Source organism: Euphorbia lathyris, chromosome 1 (genome assembly GCF_963576675.1).
Source record: "Euphorbia lathyris chromosome 1, ddEupLath1.1, whole genome shotgun sequence".
NCBI classification, from domain to species: Eukaryota; Viridiplantae; Streptophyta; class Magnoliopsida; order Malpighiales; family Euphorbiaceae; genus Euphorbia; species Euphorbia lathyris.
The window spans coordinates 15,541,884-15,560,341 of NC_088910.1; the positions used below are offsets into that span (position 1 = coordinate 15,541,884).

The 18,458-nt window shown below is 31.6% G+C and overlaps 1 protein-coding gene across 1 annotated transcript; it reads right to left on the minus strand.

The window, feature by feature from the left end:
- Positions 1-5,655: 5,655 nt before the first annotated feature.
- LOC136222745 (serine/threonine-protein kinase UCNL) lies at positions 5,656-7,203 on the minus strand. The gene has a single exon (XM_066010478.1). It carries the CDS (start codon positions 7,129-7,131, stop codon positions 5,830-5,832), a length of 1,302 nt encoding a protein of 433 aa, XP_065866550.1. The 5' UTR covers positions 7,132-7,203; the 3' UTR covers positions 5,656-5,829.
- Positions 7,204-18,458: the final 11,255 nt, after the last annotated feature.

Consider the following 18,458-nt stretch of genomic DNA (forward strand, 5'->3'; position numbering starts at 1 on the left):
TCATATTTGGCCCTTAACCTATCAAATTAGATAAAATCCAACTCATATTGAATGAAAAATTAACTGTGTTGGAAAATTAACGGCAGTAACCAATATAAAAATGACACATGACACATAAATAAAATTAATTTTCACTTTATCGGAACACTAGAAAAGTTTTTAGGATTTTTTTTACTATGTAAAATAATTACTATTTCCATCTCTAGTTGAAAATTAATTTTATTTATGTGTCACGTGTCGTTTTTGTATTAGTGATTGCTGTTAATTTTCTAATAAAGTTAATTTTCATTCAATATGGGTTGAATTTTATCTAATTTGATAGGTAATGAGCCAAATGTGACCAAATAATAGATCAGGGGCCAAATGCAGAAATTTTGGATAGATCAGGAGGCAAAAAATGCTTTAAGCCAATTTAATTTAATTTAGATTAATCTTTGTATGTTTGTTGTTTACTTTATTTCTTCTCAAGCAAACGTTATACGCTATTCCTCTATCATTTCTTCTTCCTACAATAATGTTCTAGAAATAAATTATTGCAAGAAAACTAATATTGTTTTCTTTAACAATAAGAAATTTAAAACAAAACTAAAAATAATATAAGCATCAAACTTAATAAGAAGGCAATATATTATAACATAATTTTTTAATTCAAATTTAAATTGAGATAATTCTAATTAAACATACATACAAATTTAATTTCAAAATAACATTTATCATTATATAATTAGTAATTATTTGACCAGTACCGGCTTTGAATCTAGATTAGGAATATATCAGCCTAGGACTCAGAACTGGAGGAGACCCAAAAATATTTAATATATATATATATATAGTGTAAAAATAAATTTTATACATATATTAATACCATTTAGGTTGCAAACGACTCAAATAATTTATATTTTAAACGTAAAATATGTCTAGTTGATTTTTTAAATATAGTTTAATGGTTAATTTAAAGAAATTGTGAAAGTTTTTATTTTATTTTGGATAAACAAATGTATTTAGCGAACATAATAATATGTAACGTAATTAATAAAATACATTTTTTTTAAATATATTTAAAAAAAATACTTCTAATTTTTTTTATATTAAAAGAGCTTTTATTTCTTATTTCAACTATGAACTATGGTTTATAAATTGTTAAGACCGGCATGTATTTGACATGTATTATTTTAAACTAATTTGATCCGAAATGATTGAGTTTTTTTTTTTTTTTTTTGATGAACAGAACCTTATATTACGAAACAAACCAATCACAATCGTTTTGAATACAAGAAGAAACACACAAAGGAAAATCTTCTATAAGAATTTCCAACTGAGAAAGAGAGCTAGCCCAAGCTGCTAAATTATGCGCTACCGAATTAGCTTGCCGCCTCTCATGAACAAAATCAATTGACAAAAATGATTTTGCCTCCTCCAGAATATCCCCAATAATTACTCCCAAAGAGTTAGCTATAACCTGATCACCTCTTATCAATGTGATCGCAGATACAGAGTCAGAAGCCACTGATAAAGCAGTAAATCCACAATCACGAACAACCCGAATTGAAAATAGAATTGATATTAATTCAGCGTGTAAAGCCGATAAAGTTGTACCGATAGGCCCGCCCCCTGTCAAATTAACAAGGCCATTGCAGTCTCTTACAACCATGCCGAAAGAACCCGCAAAATTTCTATTTGAAAAAGCCGCGTCACAATTTAATTTGTATCTTGGAAAAATCGGAGGATGCCATAAATACAAATTCGAAACAGCAGCTCTATCAATAGAAAAATTAAAACCATGAACTTCAAAAAACTTAGCAGCATTATAATTAACTCCATGATCATCCAAAGCATTAATTCTTTGGCTATTGGATAAAATGAAACCATCAACATCAGCAAAACTTGGCCTATGAGCAGCCCCACCTGCAAAATTAAAAATTAATCCTCCAAATGAGCCAACATTCGACTGAAACACCTGCTCCTCATCAATTCCATTATTCCTTACTCCTCTATGCCCCGACCCAACAGCAAATTCACGACCAGAACCACCAAGCAACCCGGCTACATAACCAGCCAAAGAACTCTTAATTGCTGCAATTGATTTCAAAGCTCCCAAAGTAGGATTTCCATGGATAACTTGATTCCGCTCATACCAAATGTAATAAATTACACCACAGAAAATTCCAAACTCTTCCTTTGATAAATAATGCAAAACAGCAGCAAACCAACTCAAGCAATCCAAGCCTGGTAATTTGTAAACAGGATATACCAAGTTCGCATTCTTCCAATATAATCTAGTGCCAAGGCAATCCTTAAATAGATGAATTAGAGATTCAACATGATAGCCACAAAATCGACAACATCCCTGCAAATTGATACCTTTCTTTAAAAGATTTGCAAAACATGGCAAAACATTTTTTGCGGCGCACCACATAGTATGAACAAACTTTGCCGGGACTCTAATTTTCCATAGAGAACTCCAAAAATGATCCGCACCTCCAGAACTACTTGCTTGATTTGAGTTTAGCCGCATAACAGCAGTGGCTACTTTATATCCCGATTTCACCAAATACTCTCCAGTCTTTGTATGGATCCAAAACAGGGAATCAGAACCAATCCTTCTACTTAAAGGAATCCTTAAGATTGCAGCAGCAATATCAGAAGAGAAACAATGATTAATCAAATCCTCCTTCCAACAAAACAAATCAAAATTAATCAAACAAGAAACCTCAGTTGTTGGAGTTGGATTCAAAAGATATAATGGCCGATTACAAGGGACATTTGGAACCCATTTACTTTCCATCAAATTGATTGATCTTCCATCCCCTATTCTCCAGCAGCTCCCTTCGTACACAACCTGTCTAGCCTTTAACATACTTCGCCAGACATGACTAGCACAAAAACCAATTGTAGCATCCATCACACCACTCCTGGGGAAGTACTTGTGTTTGAAAACCTGTGAACAAAGTGAATCAGGATATTCAACCATCCTCCAAACCTGCTTTGCAAGTAGAGCAAGATTAAAAGAATAAATATTCCTGAAACCCAAACCACCATCTTCCTTAGGCAAACACATTTTATCCCAACTAACCCAGTGAATCCGTCGTTGTCTAGAATCATGATTCCACCAAAACCGAGCTATAATTTGATGCAATTCATCACAAAAAGACTTAGGCAAAAGAAAATAGCTCATTAAATATTGAGGCACTGCCTGTGCTACAAACTTTATTAAAACCTCTTTTCCCCCTCTAGATAAACATTTCTCCTGCCAACCACCACTCCTTTTCATCAACCTTTCCTTAAGGAAATTAAATACTACCTTTTTTGAACGACCAATAACAGAAGGCAATCCCAAATATTTATCAAAAGAACTGACAATTCTCACCCCAAGCAAATCTGCACATCTATTTCGAGAATCAAAACCCACACCTCTGCTAAAGGAGATATCCGTTTTATCATAATTAATACATTGGCCAGATGCTTCCTTATAAATGCGCAATAACTCCCGAACATTTGAACATTCAGTAGAAGTTGCTCTAAAAAAGATAACAGAATCATCCGCAAAGAATAGATGAGAAATAACAGGACCAGAGTTGCTAACCCGAATACCATGCAAAGCTCTATTACATTCAGATTTCCTAATCAATGCTGATAGCCCTTCCGCACAGATTAAAAACAAATAAGGTGAAAAGGAAACTGAAGAAAGACAACTTTGAATCAAATCGATCCAACAACTCGGAAAGCCCATGACTGACATCATATCTTTGATAAAACACCACTCCACTCTATCATAGGCCTTACTCATATCAAGCTTCAAAGCGCAAACACCCTTTTTGCTATTAATTCTATGCTTCATGGAATGGAACATTTCAAAAGCAATTAAAGCATTATCAGTAATTAACCGATTTGGTACAAATGCACTTTGTGAAGGATGAATAATAGAATGCAAACAATGCTTCATCCTATTTGCCAACGTTTTAGAAATAAGCTTATAAACAACATTACAGAGACTAATTGGTCGTAGATCTTTAAGTGTACTGGGATGTTTCACTTTTGGAATTAGAGTAATGAACGTATGGTTCAACATACTTGGAAAATGAGCACCATTTAGGACATTTAAGACAAGAGAAATAATCTGATTACCAACGACATCCCAAAATGATTTATAGAAAAAACCAGACATACCATCGGGACCAGGTGCCTTTGAACCATCAGTTTGTCTTAAAGCTAACAAAACTTCATCTGCAGTAAAAGGTGATTGTAAAGAAGCAACTTCATCTGAAGTGAGAAAACGATCACCTGAACTCAAGATGTCTGCACAAGGAGAAGGACCTGATGTAGTGAATAAATCATCAAAATATGTAACAACAATATCTTCAATTTCATCATCTTGATCATGCCAAATCCCCTCATTATCCCTTAATCGTTTAACACAGTTCACTCGTCTCCTTGCATTCGCTTTTGAATGAAAAAATTTCGTATTTCTATCACCCTCCTGAAGCCAAGACACACGTGATCGTTGCTTCCACATAATTTCCTCTGCCTCCTGTAACTTTAGAATCTCATTCTCAATACGCTCTATTGCCAAAATAGTATCATAAGAACTCGGACAATTCTCCAAATCTTGAAGGTCCTTGCCAAGTTTTTTAAGCTTTGACTGAACATGGCCAAAACAAGTTTTATTCCACATTGTTTAAGCTTCTGACATACATTCATCTGCAGCATTGTCTCAGAATCCCAAACGGATTTAATAATATCACGACAACCCGGATCACGAACCCACATTCGTTCAAACCGGAATGGTCTCTCCTTATAGACATGGACCCCATCTGTATCTATAAAAATTAGAGCATGATCAGAAGCAACTCTAGGAAGAACCGACACCACAACTTTTGGAAAAATTAATTCCCAGTTAACCTGACAAACTGCTCTATCAAGACGCTCCCGAATTCGATCAGGCCCTCTCCTACCATTAGTCCATGTGAAATTGCCCCCAGAAGAACATAAATCAAATAAATCACAATCATCAAGACAATTCCTGAAAGCTTCCATAGATCGATAATTATTCGATACACCACCTTCCTTCTCACTAGAATACATAATCTCATTGAAATCCCCAAAACAGAGCCATGGAATATTCTCCCGACAATGAATATCTCTTAACATATCCCACGTACGCCTTTTATTCGAGCATTCAGGCCACCCATAGACTCCTGTTCCACGCCACCATAAATTACCTTCATCGTCCTCAATGCCAAAATGAATACAATATTGAGAATATCCCAAAATTTGTAACATAAGCTCTGTTTTCCACATTAGAATTAATCCACCCGACCGACCCACAGAATCAACTTTAAAAAACTGATAATTTTGAAACTTCCTCCTCAAACCATCAACATTCACTCCAAACATTCTAGTTTCCATCAAGAAAATTACATTTGGGCAATGACTCCAAAGACACCGAGTCAAGGCACGGACCGTTCTAGGGTTGCCCAATCCTCGAACATTCCAACTAAGGATTTTCATAATGGTTGGTGGGGCTGACCTGCAGCCTCCACCGAAATACTTTCTTTCACAACAGATTGTCGAAGACAAACCTTCTTACCAGAATCCTCACTATCACTATCACCGAAATGATTGAGTTGAACAGCCAAATTGATAACTAAATTTAATCTTATATCAAATTAATCTTAGTAGCAAATTTTAAAAATTAATTGAACCTTAATTCATTTTTTCATGTACTATTTGATCCTTGATTATACTTACAATATTTTATGTACAGAATGTAGAAATACAATAATTTGTATTACTAACTAACTTTACACGTGCTAACTGCCACACGTGCGTTTAGAACTCCGTCAATGACAGATTCCTATGACAATATGAAGATGGTGAACGCAACGGTGACGGCGGCAGTGAATGAGGAGGGGCTCTCAAATTGTTGTAATACTCTCTAATATCCAACCCACCTGACGTTACTGTTACCGGCGGATTGACATCGTCTTTGTTAGGAATAAACGGAGGCCGTAGTACTTCCGTTAGTAGGTCCCACCTAAGCCGTTTGAAGAACACGTGTTCCTTGATCTCGCACGCGCCACGTTGATATCCCAGCCTCTTTGTTGGATCCTTCTCTAACAACCGTTCGATCAAGTCCGTTAACTCATTCCGTTGCCCAATAAACTCCGGTTTCTTCATTAATATATTCCGAAACGTTTCTTTCCTATTCTTCCCTTTAAACGGCGTCGTACCATACAGCATCTCGTAAGTCAGTATCCCCAAAGCCCACCAGTCCACGGCGAATTCATGTCCGTCACCTCTTACAACTTCCGGCGACACGTATTCTTCCGTACCGACGAAAGAATTAGACCGTTCTCCGCTGCTGAAACTGAGTTTTCTCCGGCTCACCGGACTAACTCGAGCAGATTTTGTTTTTTTCAACCCCGATTTTTCGTTACTACTCGGGATGATTGTTAGCCACCGGGTTAACTTTCGCCGGTGACGGTGGTGCGTTTTCTGTAATTCCGACGGGAATTTTGTGGATTGATCAAAATGATGATCGGTAGAAGAAGAAGAAAGTATTGTTTTAACGGTTCTTTTAGTTAAAGTACGAGAAAGGTCGAAGTCCGTGAGAGTCACGTGACCAGATTGTTGAACGAGAATATTTTCCGGCTTCAAATCACGGTAAACAATTCCCATCTCGTGAAGATGCTCAATAGCGCAGACAATCTCCGCTAAGTAAAACCGGACCACCGCCGGAGAGAAAACACGGTCATTCTGGCGGTAACGAAGCACATTGAGATCTCCGCCGGAGCAAAAAGGAACCGCCCAAGCAAGAAATTCAGGAGTCTCGAAGGAGGAAATGAGATGAGGGAGAAACGGATGGGAATTCCGGCCAGAAAATTGCCTGAGTACCTCGATCTCCCACCGTGCGCGGCGGTCGGCGTCGAATTTCGTGTGGAGAGATGATTTCTCGACGACTTTGAGAGCGTAAGGATTGGTAGCGGAAGGGTCGGTGATTGTGTTATGAACGAGAAACACTGTGCCCATAGCTCCTTTTCCGAGGACTTTGATTGCTCTAATGTTTTCAAAGTTTGATGACGGAGATGGCTGAGACGACGACGTTTTGTTTTGTGGTGGTGGCGGTTCCATTTTCCGATGATATGAGAGAGTGGAGTATGGAGGTGGGGATAAAAGGGGATAGGATTGGGAGAGTTTTATTTTGGGTTTTATAGTTAAATAAAATGTGTTTTTCTCTTTTGTCTCTAATTATTGTTGAATTACTGTTTTGGACATATTGAGTCAGTTTGAAGGTGTCAGTTTGCTAGGCTAATTTGGTACTTTGGGCAAACAGGACATTTTGACCCCACTGGCCCTGTTGTTTCCCTTTTCCTACATTCTATGGCCTATTGCCAGAGAGAGTGCTATGCTCAAAAAGTATTTATTTACTAAAATAATAGTATGATTTTTTCATTTTACTCAAAATATTTAATAGTGTATATAAATAATACTATTATTTTAGTAAATAAATACAATTATTAAATGATAAATTATATTCATGATGATTTTTAACCTATAATACTATTAATAACAGTGTTATGGTGGCATAAAAATCTTATAACTTTATATTATTATATTATTAAAATTTGAATCAATATAATTAAAGAAAATTACACAATTTTGATTTTACCTATTTATAAAGATGGTGGTTTCAAAAAGTTTACAAATAGAAATTATGTGTTGAGAAAAATTAACTCACGTATCTTTTTTTTTTTTGAAACCATAAAACTTACGTATTTTTTAACCGTAAATTTCACAAATCACATAATTAATGCTTGTGAATTTTTAAATTATAACTGCCTTTATAAATCGATCAAATTAGTAATACATGTTAACGTAAATAATCACTAAATACCTATTTTATCCTCTATATAAAGACAAAATATAGATTTTTTTTGTAGACAATGAATTAAAAGAAGGTAAAATAAGTATTTTATCATATAATTATTCATATTTGGTTTCTAATGTATAATTTAAAGATTTTTTGTTATAAAAATATTAATTTTTTTTATCGAGTGAAGAATAAATAAATCTTTGTAAACCAAGATCCGGATCCATTGACGGGTTTAGAATTTACCAATAGGATACCTAATTCTATTGTTTGTTCCATCTAGGTGCTCGAATGTAAACAATTACACTCAAAAATTTGATTATAGCTCTACCATTTTAATAGTTTAATTAATATTTTATTAATTTTAATAAAAAATTAATAAAAAAAGTCTTTTTTTTAGAGAAAGAAATTTTCATTAAAGAGAAATAAACAAATCCTTACAAAGAGAAGAATCTAACTAACTAGGGATAATATAAGAAAAAACTCAACGATAGTGCAAAGAGATTGTCTAGCAACTACCCGAGGAATAAAAAAGACTGAAACATTATTTCTATCACGGAGCAAGTTTTTACACTCTTGAATAACAATACTAAAATTAGAGACATCAACTCAAGAAGAATTAAAACCATCAACAACAACTGACTTCGCATCGGTTTGTAAGAAAAAAATAGACCACGTCATTCAGAGAGAGTAATCCAATTCATATTTATATTTAATTAAGGAACAAAATAATCAACCATAAAGACCAAAATTAAAAAGCACAACAAAATTCTAACTGTCAAGAAAATTCTCAAGTTCTTCATCCAGGTTTTGAAGTTTTCTCCGACTTTAAGCAGGAAGATAACCCTTCTTTACTTTACTTTGGTTTTTCCTTTTGTAGTTTATGGTAATGTTTGACCATTTCACTTTTATTTGAAATTTTTTCTTCTTTTTTGTATTTCTTCCTATATAGATGGGTGCGATCTTTCTTCCTATATAAGTGGTTGTGGTTTGTTTCCCTATATAAATGTTATGATGTTTTATCCCTATATAAATGTTATGATGTTTTCTTTCATAAAAAAATATGAGAGTTTTGTCTACCATCACTTATATCTGACTTGATAAAGATTATGCTTAAATTCAATAAATGTAAAGGAACAAATACCCATCTAGAATAAAGGAATAAAAATAGGGCAAGTTGAGAGTTGAGAGTGATAATTAATAAACCAAGCGTGTTGGGTTGTGGGTAGTGGGTTGGGAGAGACTAGTGTCTTAAAGTACGTATTAGTATAAGTAAGTACAATTTATTTAATTAAACATATTAATTACTTTTTATTAATGCTACCCATATGCTCTTAAGTGTAATGAGTTGGTATCTTTACATATAGCATTACCCTTTATATAAATGTAGCATTACCCTCTAATTATTGTTTAAATTTACTATTTGTGATTGCAAAAATACCCCAAATCTGTTTATATTATAAGGAGGCATATTCCTCCAAGATAAATGTATTTTTTCAATAAATAAAAAGTCAATTTTGTTTTTGGCCCATAAATCTAGCTTGCTCGATTAATATTTTTGGAAAATTTACATAAAACTTCAGATTTGAAAAAGTATCTATAATTATATTAAATTAAGTAAATCATTATTTTAATATATTTTAAAAATTACGAATTACGATCTACGATATATTTTTTAGGATTTAAAATTTATAAATTAGAATCTAAATTTTTTAAATTAGAATATAAAAACATACTTTATCTGTGTTATACAGAAAATATTAATATATTGAAAACTAATTAAATGTGTAATTTCAAATGTTTTGTTTTGTAAAAAACCATACCACAAAACTAATTTACAAATTTTTAAACAACTGGTTGTACAAAATATAGGGTAGACCATTGACAATTATTTTATACCTGCGCAAGAATTAAATTGATAGGTAAAACTTACTTTAGACAAATTGGTACATTTCAAGCCAAATTAACCATTTATCTTCTTATTTCCTTCAAAACTTAATTTCATGAATTTGAAATTGGGATTTAGATTTTGTCTTTATTGAAAAAAAAGGAAAATATATTTATTATGAAAGGGAAAAGAGCTAGAAATACATGTGTAACAACTAATAAGATATAAAGAAAACTATGTAAATTTAATGCATAATATAGTACATACACCAAAAAAAAACATTTGGTTCGTGCATTGGTAATGTAAAGAAATTCAAAAAAAAAAAAAAAAACTAGTATAGTGGTTGAGAGTTTGCCTAGACTTAAAGAAGTCACAAGTTCGAATCATAAAGAGTGAAAGCTTTTCTTTATTGTTTAATATAAACGTAATATTGCGCAAATGTAAAACAAAATCGAGAAAGTGATAAAAGGAAAAATAAAATGAAGTGTCTTGAATTTCACTGTCTAATATATCGTCTGATTCCTTTGTGTCTATATATGGACTTATTCCTGTTTCTACAGCAACCATAAAGCTATCGTTTTTGGGTATAGATATAGTGAAAAATCAACTTCGAAACAGAATTAAAGATGAATATCTTTCATATTGTATATTGAAATAGAAATCGTCAATAGTTTTAGTATACATTTAATTATAGATTTTTTTCGTGATTTGAAAAGACAATGATCTCCATTTTAATATATTAAATATGATATATTTTGATCTCTTTATTATATATAATAACAAATTTGTTAAATATTTCTTTTTGTGATATTTTACCTTGATAATAGTCCTATGGCACATGTCCTAGTTTTAACATATCCAATTGAACCTCTAGAGAAACCTTAAGTGTTTAGAAGTGTTATTGGTGGTCTAAATGGCTTGCATTTTTATGGATAGAATTGTTCGCCACAAAAATTCTTTCTGTTTCCAGATGTGGGATCGAACCCTAGATCTTTAGTAATGGAAGAGAGAATTTTTGCCACTCCACCACAATCTCGTGGTTCATAATTGTACCATTTATAACGTGATGCAGAGCATTTTCTTAAGGGTTTGAGTCGCGGTAAAAAGAAACCGGTAAATCAGACGAGACACGAGACGAGACCGGGTGCGGAGTCAAATGGCCGAAATGGGCAAGAATTACCCCCACACGGCATGGGACATGTCCCAAACTCCATGTGGGGCTACTCCTGTCAAAAGCTCCAAGTTTGAAGCTGGGTGAAGTGGCTCCATCTTTGGCGACAATGTGATTCTTTTCTGCGACGGAATAGTGATTTTTAGCGATGAAGAATCAGCTTTTCAGTCAAAAAGAAGAAGACGCACAAGGCTATGAGACAAAGGGACCAAGACTGCCACAGTTACTTACATTTCTTAATTACAACTATATCATTTTATCTTATTGTTTGTCCTTTTGTTTTAATTTCCTAAATGTCATTTCCTTCCTACTCTACCCCTTATCCCTCTATTAATTGTAACTCTGGTTAGCCTTTTTAGTCTTTTACATTTCATTTTGTTGAGTTATATAAGCTCATTTATTTGTCAGGATATTCAATTTTAATCAATATAATTTCTATCTTCTTCTTTACGAAACTTGTTAAGATTTTCAACCTTCAACAATGGGAGAATTTATAATTTTCCTACGGATTTAGGCCGTAAACCCGAGATTAACTCCTTCGAGTTTAGCTAGAGAATAACTTCTTTATTAGTTTACGATTAAAACTAACTCGTTCCGAAATCGATCCGTAACATAACATTAGTGTAAATTTGTTATTGGGTGCTAATCTTCAAGGCATTTTTATATCTTATGGCATATTTATTTATTTAGAAGTTTAATTTAGAGTGATTATTAGCACATGGAAGCTCCATAATATAAGGGAAGAAAGGAAGAAATAATGTGATCGTACGTGCATTTTATTAGGGAATTCGTGGTTGGAATGTTATAATCTTATTCTTTTTATTTTTAAATATTAAGAAAACAAAGAATTATTCTTTAATTATTCCCTGAAATAAAATATATTTTGGACTTTAGGTTCTTGATTGATTTGATAAGATTCTTTAGTTTTTCTCTATATACGTGATAATTATGTTTTATTCAATTAATTAAGAGAATCATGTGATTAGCATTAACTCAGATTAATTAATATATAATAAGCTCACAACAAATCATTTGGTTAATAGATCTGCAGAAATTTGGGTTACTGTCTTTTGTCGTTATATTATATACACAATATTAATATATTATACATATGTATAGAGGATAAATTTTAACTTTATTTATTTTCACATATGTAATGGCTACTAAACTTCAAACGTAAGATAAAAATTATTAATATTATCGTTTAGGATCTCAAAATGGATATGTTTAAGAATTATTTATTACGAAATTATGTTTTTTATTTTTTAAAATTATCATTTTTAGGACTTTCTCTTTCTGAATATTCACTTTTTCTTTCTTAACTAAATAACACCCCAATAACTTCAAAATGAAAAATTGAAAAATTAAAATTATTTAGGAATATAATCAATTTTTGAAAATTTCTATTTTAAGATCATCAACGGTCAGTTTAAAACGTTAATTGAAGTTTAGTGTTCATAATGTTAGAAAGTATAAAAGTCGAGTGACTTTTATATTATATTTTGAAATTTAGTGACTGTAATGTTAGTTGACATAAAATTTAGTGGTAAGTAATAGATGTAATTTACCATATATATACATAAAGCTAGGGTTCATTCTCGAGCATTTTGAATTTTTTTTTTTTTTATAGAATTTATATAGACATATTAGCTTATAAAATATTGACCATTTCAAGGCAATTTCATGAAATAAAGAAAAAAGAATATATTAATTTATTTTTTCCTGAAGTATATGTGATCAATTTTTAATTGAACTATGTTTATGTAAAAAATTAGTTATAATCACAAAAGAAATCGGATAATTATTAAATAGGGTAGATCTTCCGATCGCTGAATATTTAGTTTTTTTAGATTTGGTTACTTTTTATGGGTGTAAGTCACTATCTTCGTATAAATAGATAAAGTGAAAAGACAATAAAAAATGTGTATAATGTACCGAGCTAAAATTTATTTTACAATCTAAAATTTACATAAATAATTAACTAAAATTAATAGATCTAATTGATTGATTAATTATATAATATATAATATTTGATTCATTAAGATATTATATGAAAATAAATATATTAATAATTGAAATTATTAGAATTCGAACTAATAAAGTCTTAGAGCTAAAACAAATATGATACCATGTTAAAAAGTTCAATTAACTTAAAAATATATATATTTATCACTAAAAAGTTTAATAGCTAAATTTTAAGGGAAAAACTAAAAATTGAAATGTTCAATTCCGATTGAGGATTAATTTCTGAGATATGATAAACAGAATAAATTTTTTTTAATCATTTATAATATCCAATCAAAATAATAATTAAGAATTTAGATTAAAAGATTAAATTACGTTTAAAAAAATAAGCAATTAATTAATTAATTAAAGAAGGATCTATATTTTGAATCATTTGTAATATCCAACCATCATTTTTGTTTTGAAATAGAATTAAGCTAGTGATCTTGTGGCACGTGTATTGGCAGACATAATTATAATCTCTTTGGATAAATAATTAATTGAAAAAGTCTAAATGTTTGATATACAAAATCTAATGATTATATGAAGTGCAATAAGCTGTTTAAGAGTATTTAAGGTGGGATTAGTTCTAATTAATTTTGATTTGTTTCATCACGTAATCTAATTAATAATTAATTTAATTAGCTATAATGATATTGTTTATGTTAGGTAAATGCTGGTAGATCAAACCCTAGATGACTATACCTACCTTAAGCTAATCTTTGTTCGAACAACTATGTCAAATTATGAATATAAATATAATTTTATACTTTTTACATGATTTTTTTTTTGAAAAATAAAATAAAAAAATGAAAATGAAAATAAAAATAAAAATGAAACTCGAATTTGTGAAATAATTTTGGAGACCTTATTTGTGTTATTGTTATTGAGAGGCGATTATTAAAAAAAAAAAATATCTGTTATTGTTGCCGAATTTTGATTTTATTTTAATATATACTTATTTTTTATTACATGGACCTTAATGATCATATAGTATTTGGTCATTCCCTCTTAGATCTAGGTTTATTAGAATCTTAAAGTGGAGATTCAAAGCATCCTAAGACTTAGATTTAACTTGCCTAGATCTACAGTGAATACAAATTTATTTGGTTAAGGTCCATATGAACGTTGTTGATTATTTTTTTATATGATTACTCTTAAATTTAAATACGTGATAGTAATTATTTATATGAATAATTTTTAACAATTGAAATCTCAATTTTATTATTGTATTGTAATTAAAATAAATTTTAAATTTTATAAAAAAAAATGAATTGGAGAAAAATTATATTATAATCTCGTTACAATGAACCTTACAAATGAAAAAATGACAATTGTGCAACTTTATATTTTTTAAGCCAATTATTTCTAGACATCTCATTTTTTTAATTAGTTAGGCCCATTTAATCTAGTTCACCATATTCTTGAATTAGATGCCTTCATGGGCACCTAGATCGGCTCCCCCTTAGAGCCGCCTATGCTCCTTGATGTAGGTGTATGCATAATTTAATGGGATGAAAGTTTTTGTTGCATTCTCTTGGACCTTTTTGTATTTAGAATGTACCGATGGGATATAAAATTAATCTATGAGTTACGTTCCTCGTTGCTATTTTTATATACGTAGTTTATATGCCATTAATAGAAAATCCTAAATCCGTCCATGTATATACACACTGTTAAGCATGTGTAACAGCCACTATTGATTCCGTCAAACTAACAATCTTCTAATTAATTTTCTCGAATGGCACCTCTCAATTTTGTACCTTAGTTAGTTAGCTGGTTCTTTCATTGTGTACCTTAGTTGTTTTTTTGTCTTGTAGATTGGTAATTTTTACAAGCATTTAAGCGTAAATCGGAGAAATTGAAATATGTATTAAGCTAATAAGTAAAATTAATTAGGAATTGATAACCTTCAACCTCTAATACATATGAACATGGTATGTATTTAGAATAGTAGATTAAGACAAAAAAGAGATCCTTGAATCATGCAATGCAAAAATTTCCATAAAAAGGGGTCCGACAATGAGTTGTATGGTTAAGAGAAAGACAAGAGGCAGGGGGAGATTGCATTGTCACATGTTGATTGTAACAATTCACAAGTTGTGTTGTGGTCCTATTTCTATCTATATTATCCCTATTGTTTAGCCACCAAATGACAAATTTTCTTAATTGTTCATCCACATTAATTAGCTATGTTGCTTGGGTAAAAAACAAGAAACAAAAATTTGTTTAGAATAGAGGTGCTTAAAAGAGTGCCAAAACTTACTAAAATATAGTATTTTATTGTCTCTTTTATTCATATCATTTTTGACAACTTTTACTTAAAAAATGCTCCAATAGAGGTTGCTTGAAAAGTTACATATTATTTTATTATAAATAAAATGTTCCAGATTTTATTATTTCTAGGAAAGGGACCACTTTTATATTAAAAAATAATTAAACAAGGTTGCCAAGAGGTTGCCAAAAATTGACAACTTTCCTTGGCACCCACAATCACTCCAATAGTGGGCACCCTTTAAAAGTTGCCAAACCTGATGCCACATCAGCTGACACTCTTTTAGGCACCCTCTATTGGAGATGCTCTTATGGAAATCTTGATATTTTTTTGTTGTTCTTGATAAGACTTTAAGTTTTTTTTTAATTTTTTTTTTATGTGTTTAACATCAATCAATTACAATTATACATATTGACCTCTTGATTGATAAAATGTGTTAAACATAATAAATAGGGTTAATTTCAAATAAAACCATACGGTTTCACATTTTTAGATCGGTAATTGATAAAGTTTTCATTTTTCTAAATTTGGCCAATAACGATCTCAAAATGAAAATTTTCAAGAATTAAATAATATTTTAACCAACTTTAATTCTTTAACTTTTAAGTTTGAGGTCATTTAGGTATTATTTTTTTATGAGATAGAAAGTTAATGTTTAGAGAGAGAAAACTAAGAAAGGTTAATGTTTAGAAAGAGAAAACTTCAAAAATGATCATTTTGAAAAATAAAAATGTGGTTCCATAATAAATATGATAATAAACAACTTTAAGTTTTGAAAATTTCATCTTGAAGTCGTTATCAGCAAATTTGGAAAAATGAAAATTTTGCCAACATCTGCAAAAAAAAAAAAAAAAAAAAAAAAGTAAAACCACAGAACATTTATTTGAAATTAACCCTAATAAATATTATCTTCAGTCTTACGTATCAGTTTAAGTGTCTATATTAATTAGTTTTGTGATATAGTATCAGAGTTTCTTATATGTAGAGGTTGATGTGGGATTATGTACATGTTTTAAGTGTCAATTAGTATTTGCGTGTAGAACAATGTCAAATTCAAAGAAGAGGGGACTAAGGAGAATTGAGCATCCACTGATCGTCAGAAAACTCTAACTTCCCCTTTAACTTTTCTTTCTGTAATGCTTTCTCTACCCAGCCACGATAATGTACACCCTCGTATAAACTCAGCTCATTCTGATAAAATGCACTCAATCCATCCTTAAATCTCTCACATTTCACTTCCTCAGTAGGAAACCACTGACTAGCATAACGATATAAATCATCAAACTTGTCCACATACTCTTTCACAGCCATAGTCCCCTGTTTCAAATTAAAGAACTCATTTCTCTTCGCCTTCTGGAATGTTTCAGTCAGATATTCTCTCATAAACTCACGTTTGAAAACTCCCCAATTCAAACCTTCAGGATACAAACCCCTGACTCGAGTTAACCATGCATCTGTTGGTCCATGTAATAAACCAAACACAACCCTGACTTTATCCTCATCCCGTAACTGCATAGTACTAAAGGCTTTTTCTATAGCCTTTAACCAATTGTCAGCCTCCTCAGAGTCAATTGTACCTTTGAAATCAAATGCCCCACAATTTTTAGCATCCTCAATTAGCTCACTGGGCCTTCTATGTGCTTCCCGTGTTTCCATCATAGTAACAAAAGCTTCAACTAAAGCTCGGGGTTCAAGTTGTACTACTTGTGGCATTGCAGCTTGTGGAGCCACATACGGTGCAGGTTGTTCAGCTTGAAGATTAACAGGTCGACGTGGAGGCAATGGTTGTTGTTGTCTTTGAGGTTGGTTAATGGGTGGAACTCTAGCATCAAAGGCTTCACTATCCCATATGCCCTCAAGACCCCATCCTAACTCTCTTCTTTCCTCACCTCTACCTCTACCTCTACCTCTATTTAGAGGCGGTCGGCCACGCGGTCGTCTCGGATGCATCTATATGATAAAGACACAATTATAATTATATGTAGATATATGAGATGCATGAATGTCATGTGTGCAACACAAGAAATACAAAGAATCACATGATATTACCTATATATCCACTTATGGATATGGATTAAACCTATGCTCTGATACCAAAATGTCAAACCCGACCTAAAAGAAGATCAGATAAGACGGTGAGACATTACCACTGACTTATTATATAAACCAGTAGCAGTATCTCTCAAATAAGAAGAAAAATCAAAGCAAAAACCAAATTCTGGTTTTAAGCTAAAATGACCAACATATGTCATTTCCAGCATAACTTTTCCATACGGAGTCCGATTAAGACGACTCAAAAACCCCTGGAAACGTAAGATAATAATAAAGAACTTTCATTTAGGACTCCATGACAGATTCAGCCTATATCTGGTCGAAAAATGCATTACAAGATTCAAGTACGAATCTGATTTTCCAGCATCACCTATATAGACAAGTTATGACTTACTCATAACCCATATCACAGTATTCCACAAATTCTCAACTTCAGCTAATTATATATATATCTACATGTAGACAGTACAAACCAAACAAAAGGACACTGCCAAAAACAAGTTCTTCAAGTGTCCGTATACTATCTACATATATGTACATGAACAAAATGGATGCAATACCCTAGAGACGACTTGCACCTCGTAGCTGTAACCGAACCTCGCCCTAGGATCGAGTACCCCTCTCGGTACCTTGCACTTCCTCGCCTAAAACAAAACAATAAAAACATTTGGAAAACATGAGATAAAAATCTCAATAAGAAACTATCAGCTATAAAAATCAACTTTACTTAATATAACTACATATATATACGTTTATAAAGGATTTAATCAAAACCTTGTAAAATATACTCAAAACTAAAGTTCATAATAGGATCAAGGTATTAAACCAAAAACCCAAAATATATAATCTTGTATCCATTCTTGAGTTTATCCCCTTATAATTCAAATCACAATTCACAACATATACGAGACGTCTCTTAACATTGCCTATCCCATATGGTCTTACCCAACACTTCTCTGCCATACCCAATAGGTCTTCAGACTGTGTACACAGGCCATATTTCTCACTAAATATAGTCTTTGAAAATTAAATCCACCATACCGGACTACTCTCAATGGATACCAAACATTTAATTCCATATATATATATATATATATATATATATATATATATATATATATATATTGAAACCAAAAACATATATGTATATATGTATATACTTCACTTGATCATAATCAAGTTCACAAGTGTTCAATTC

Excerpts from the sequence above, each read along its gene's own strand:
- LOC136222745 (XM_066010478.1), bottom strand. The coding sequence starts at position 7,131 with ATGGAACCGCCACCACCACAAAACAAAACGTCGTCGTCTCAGCCATCT.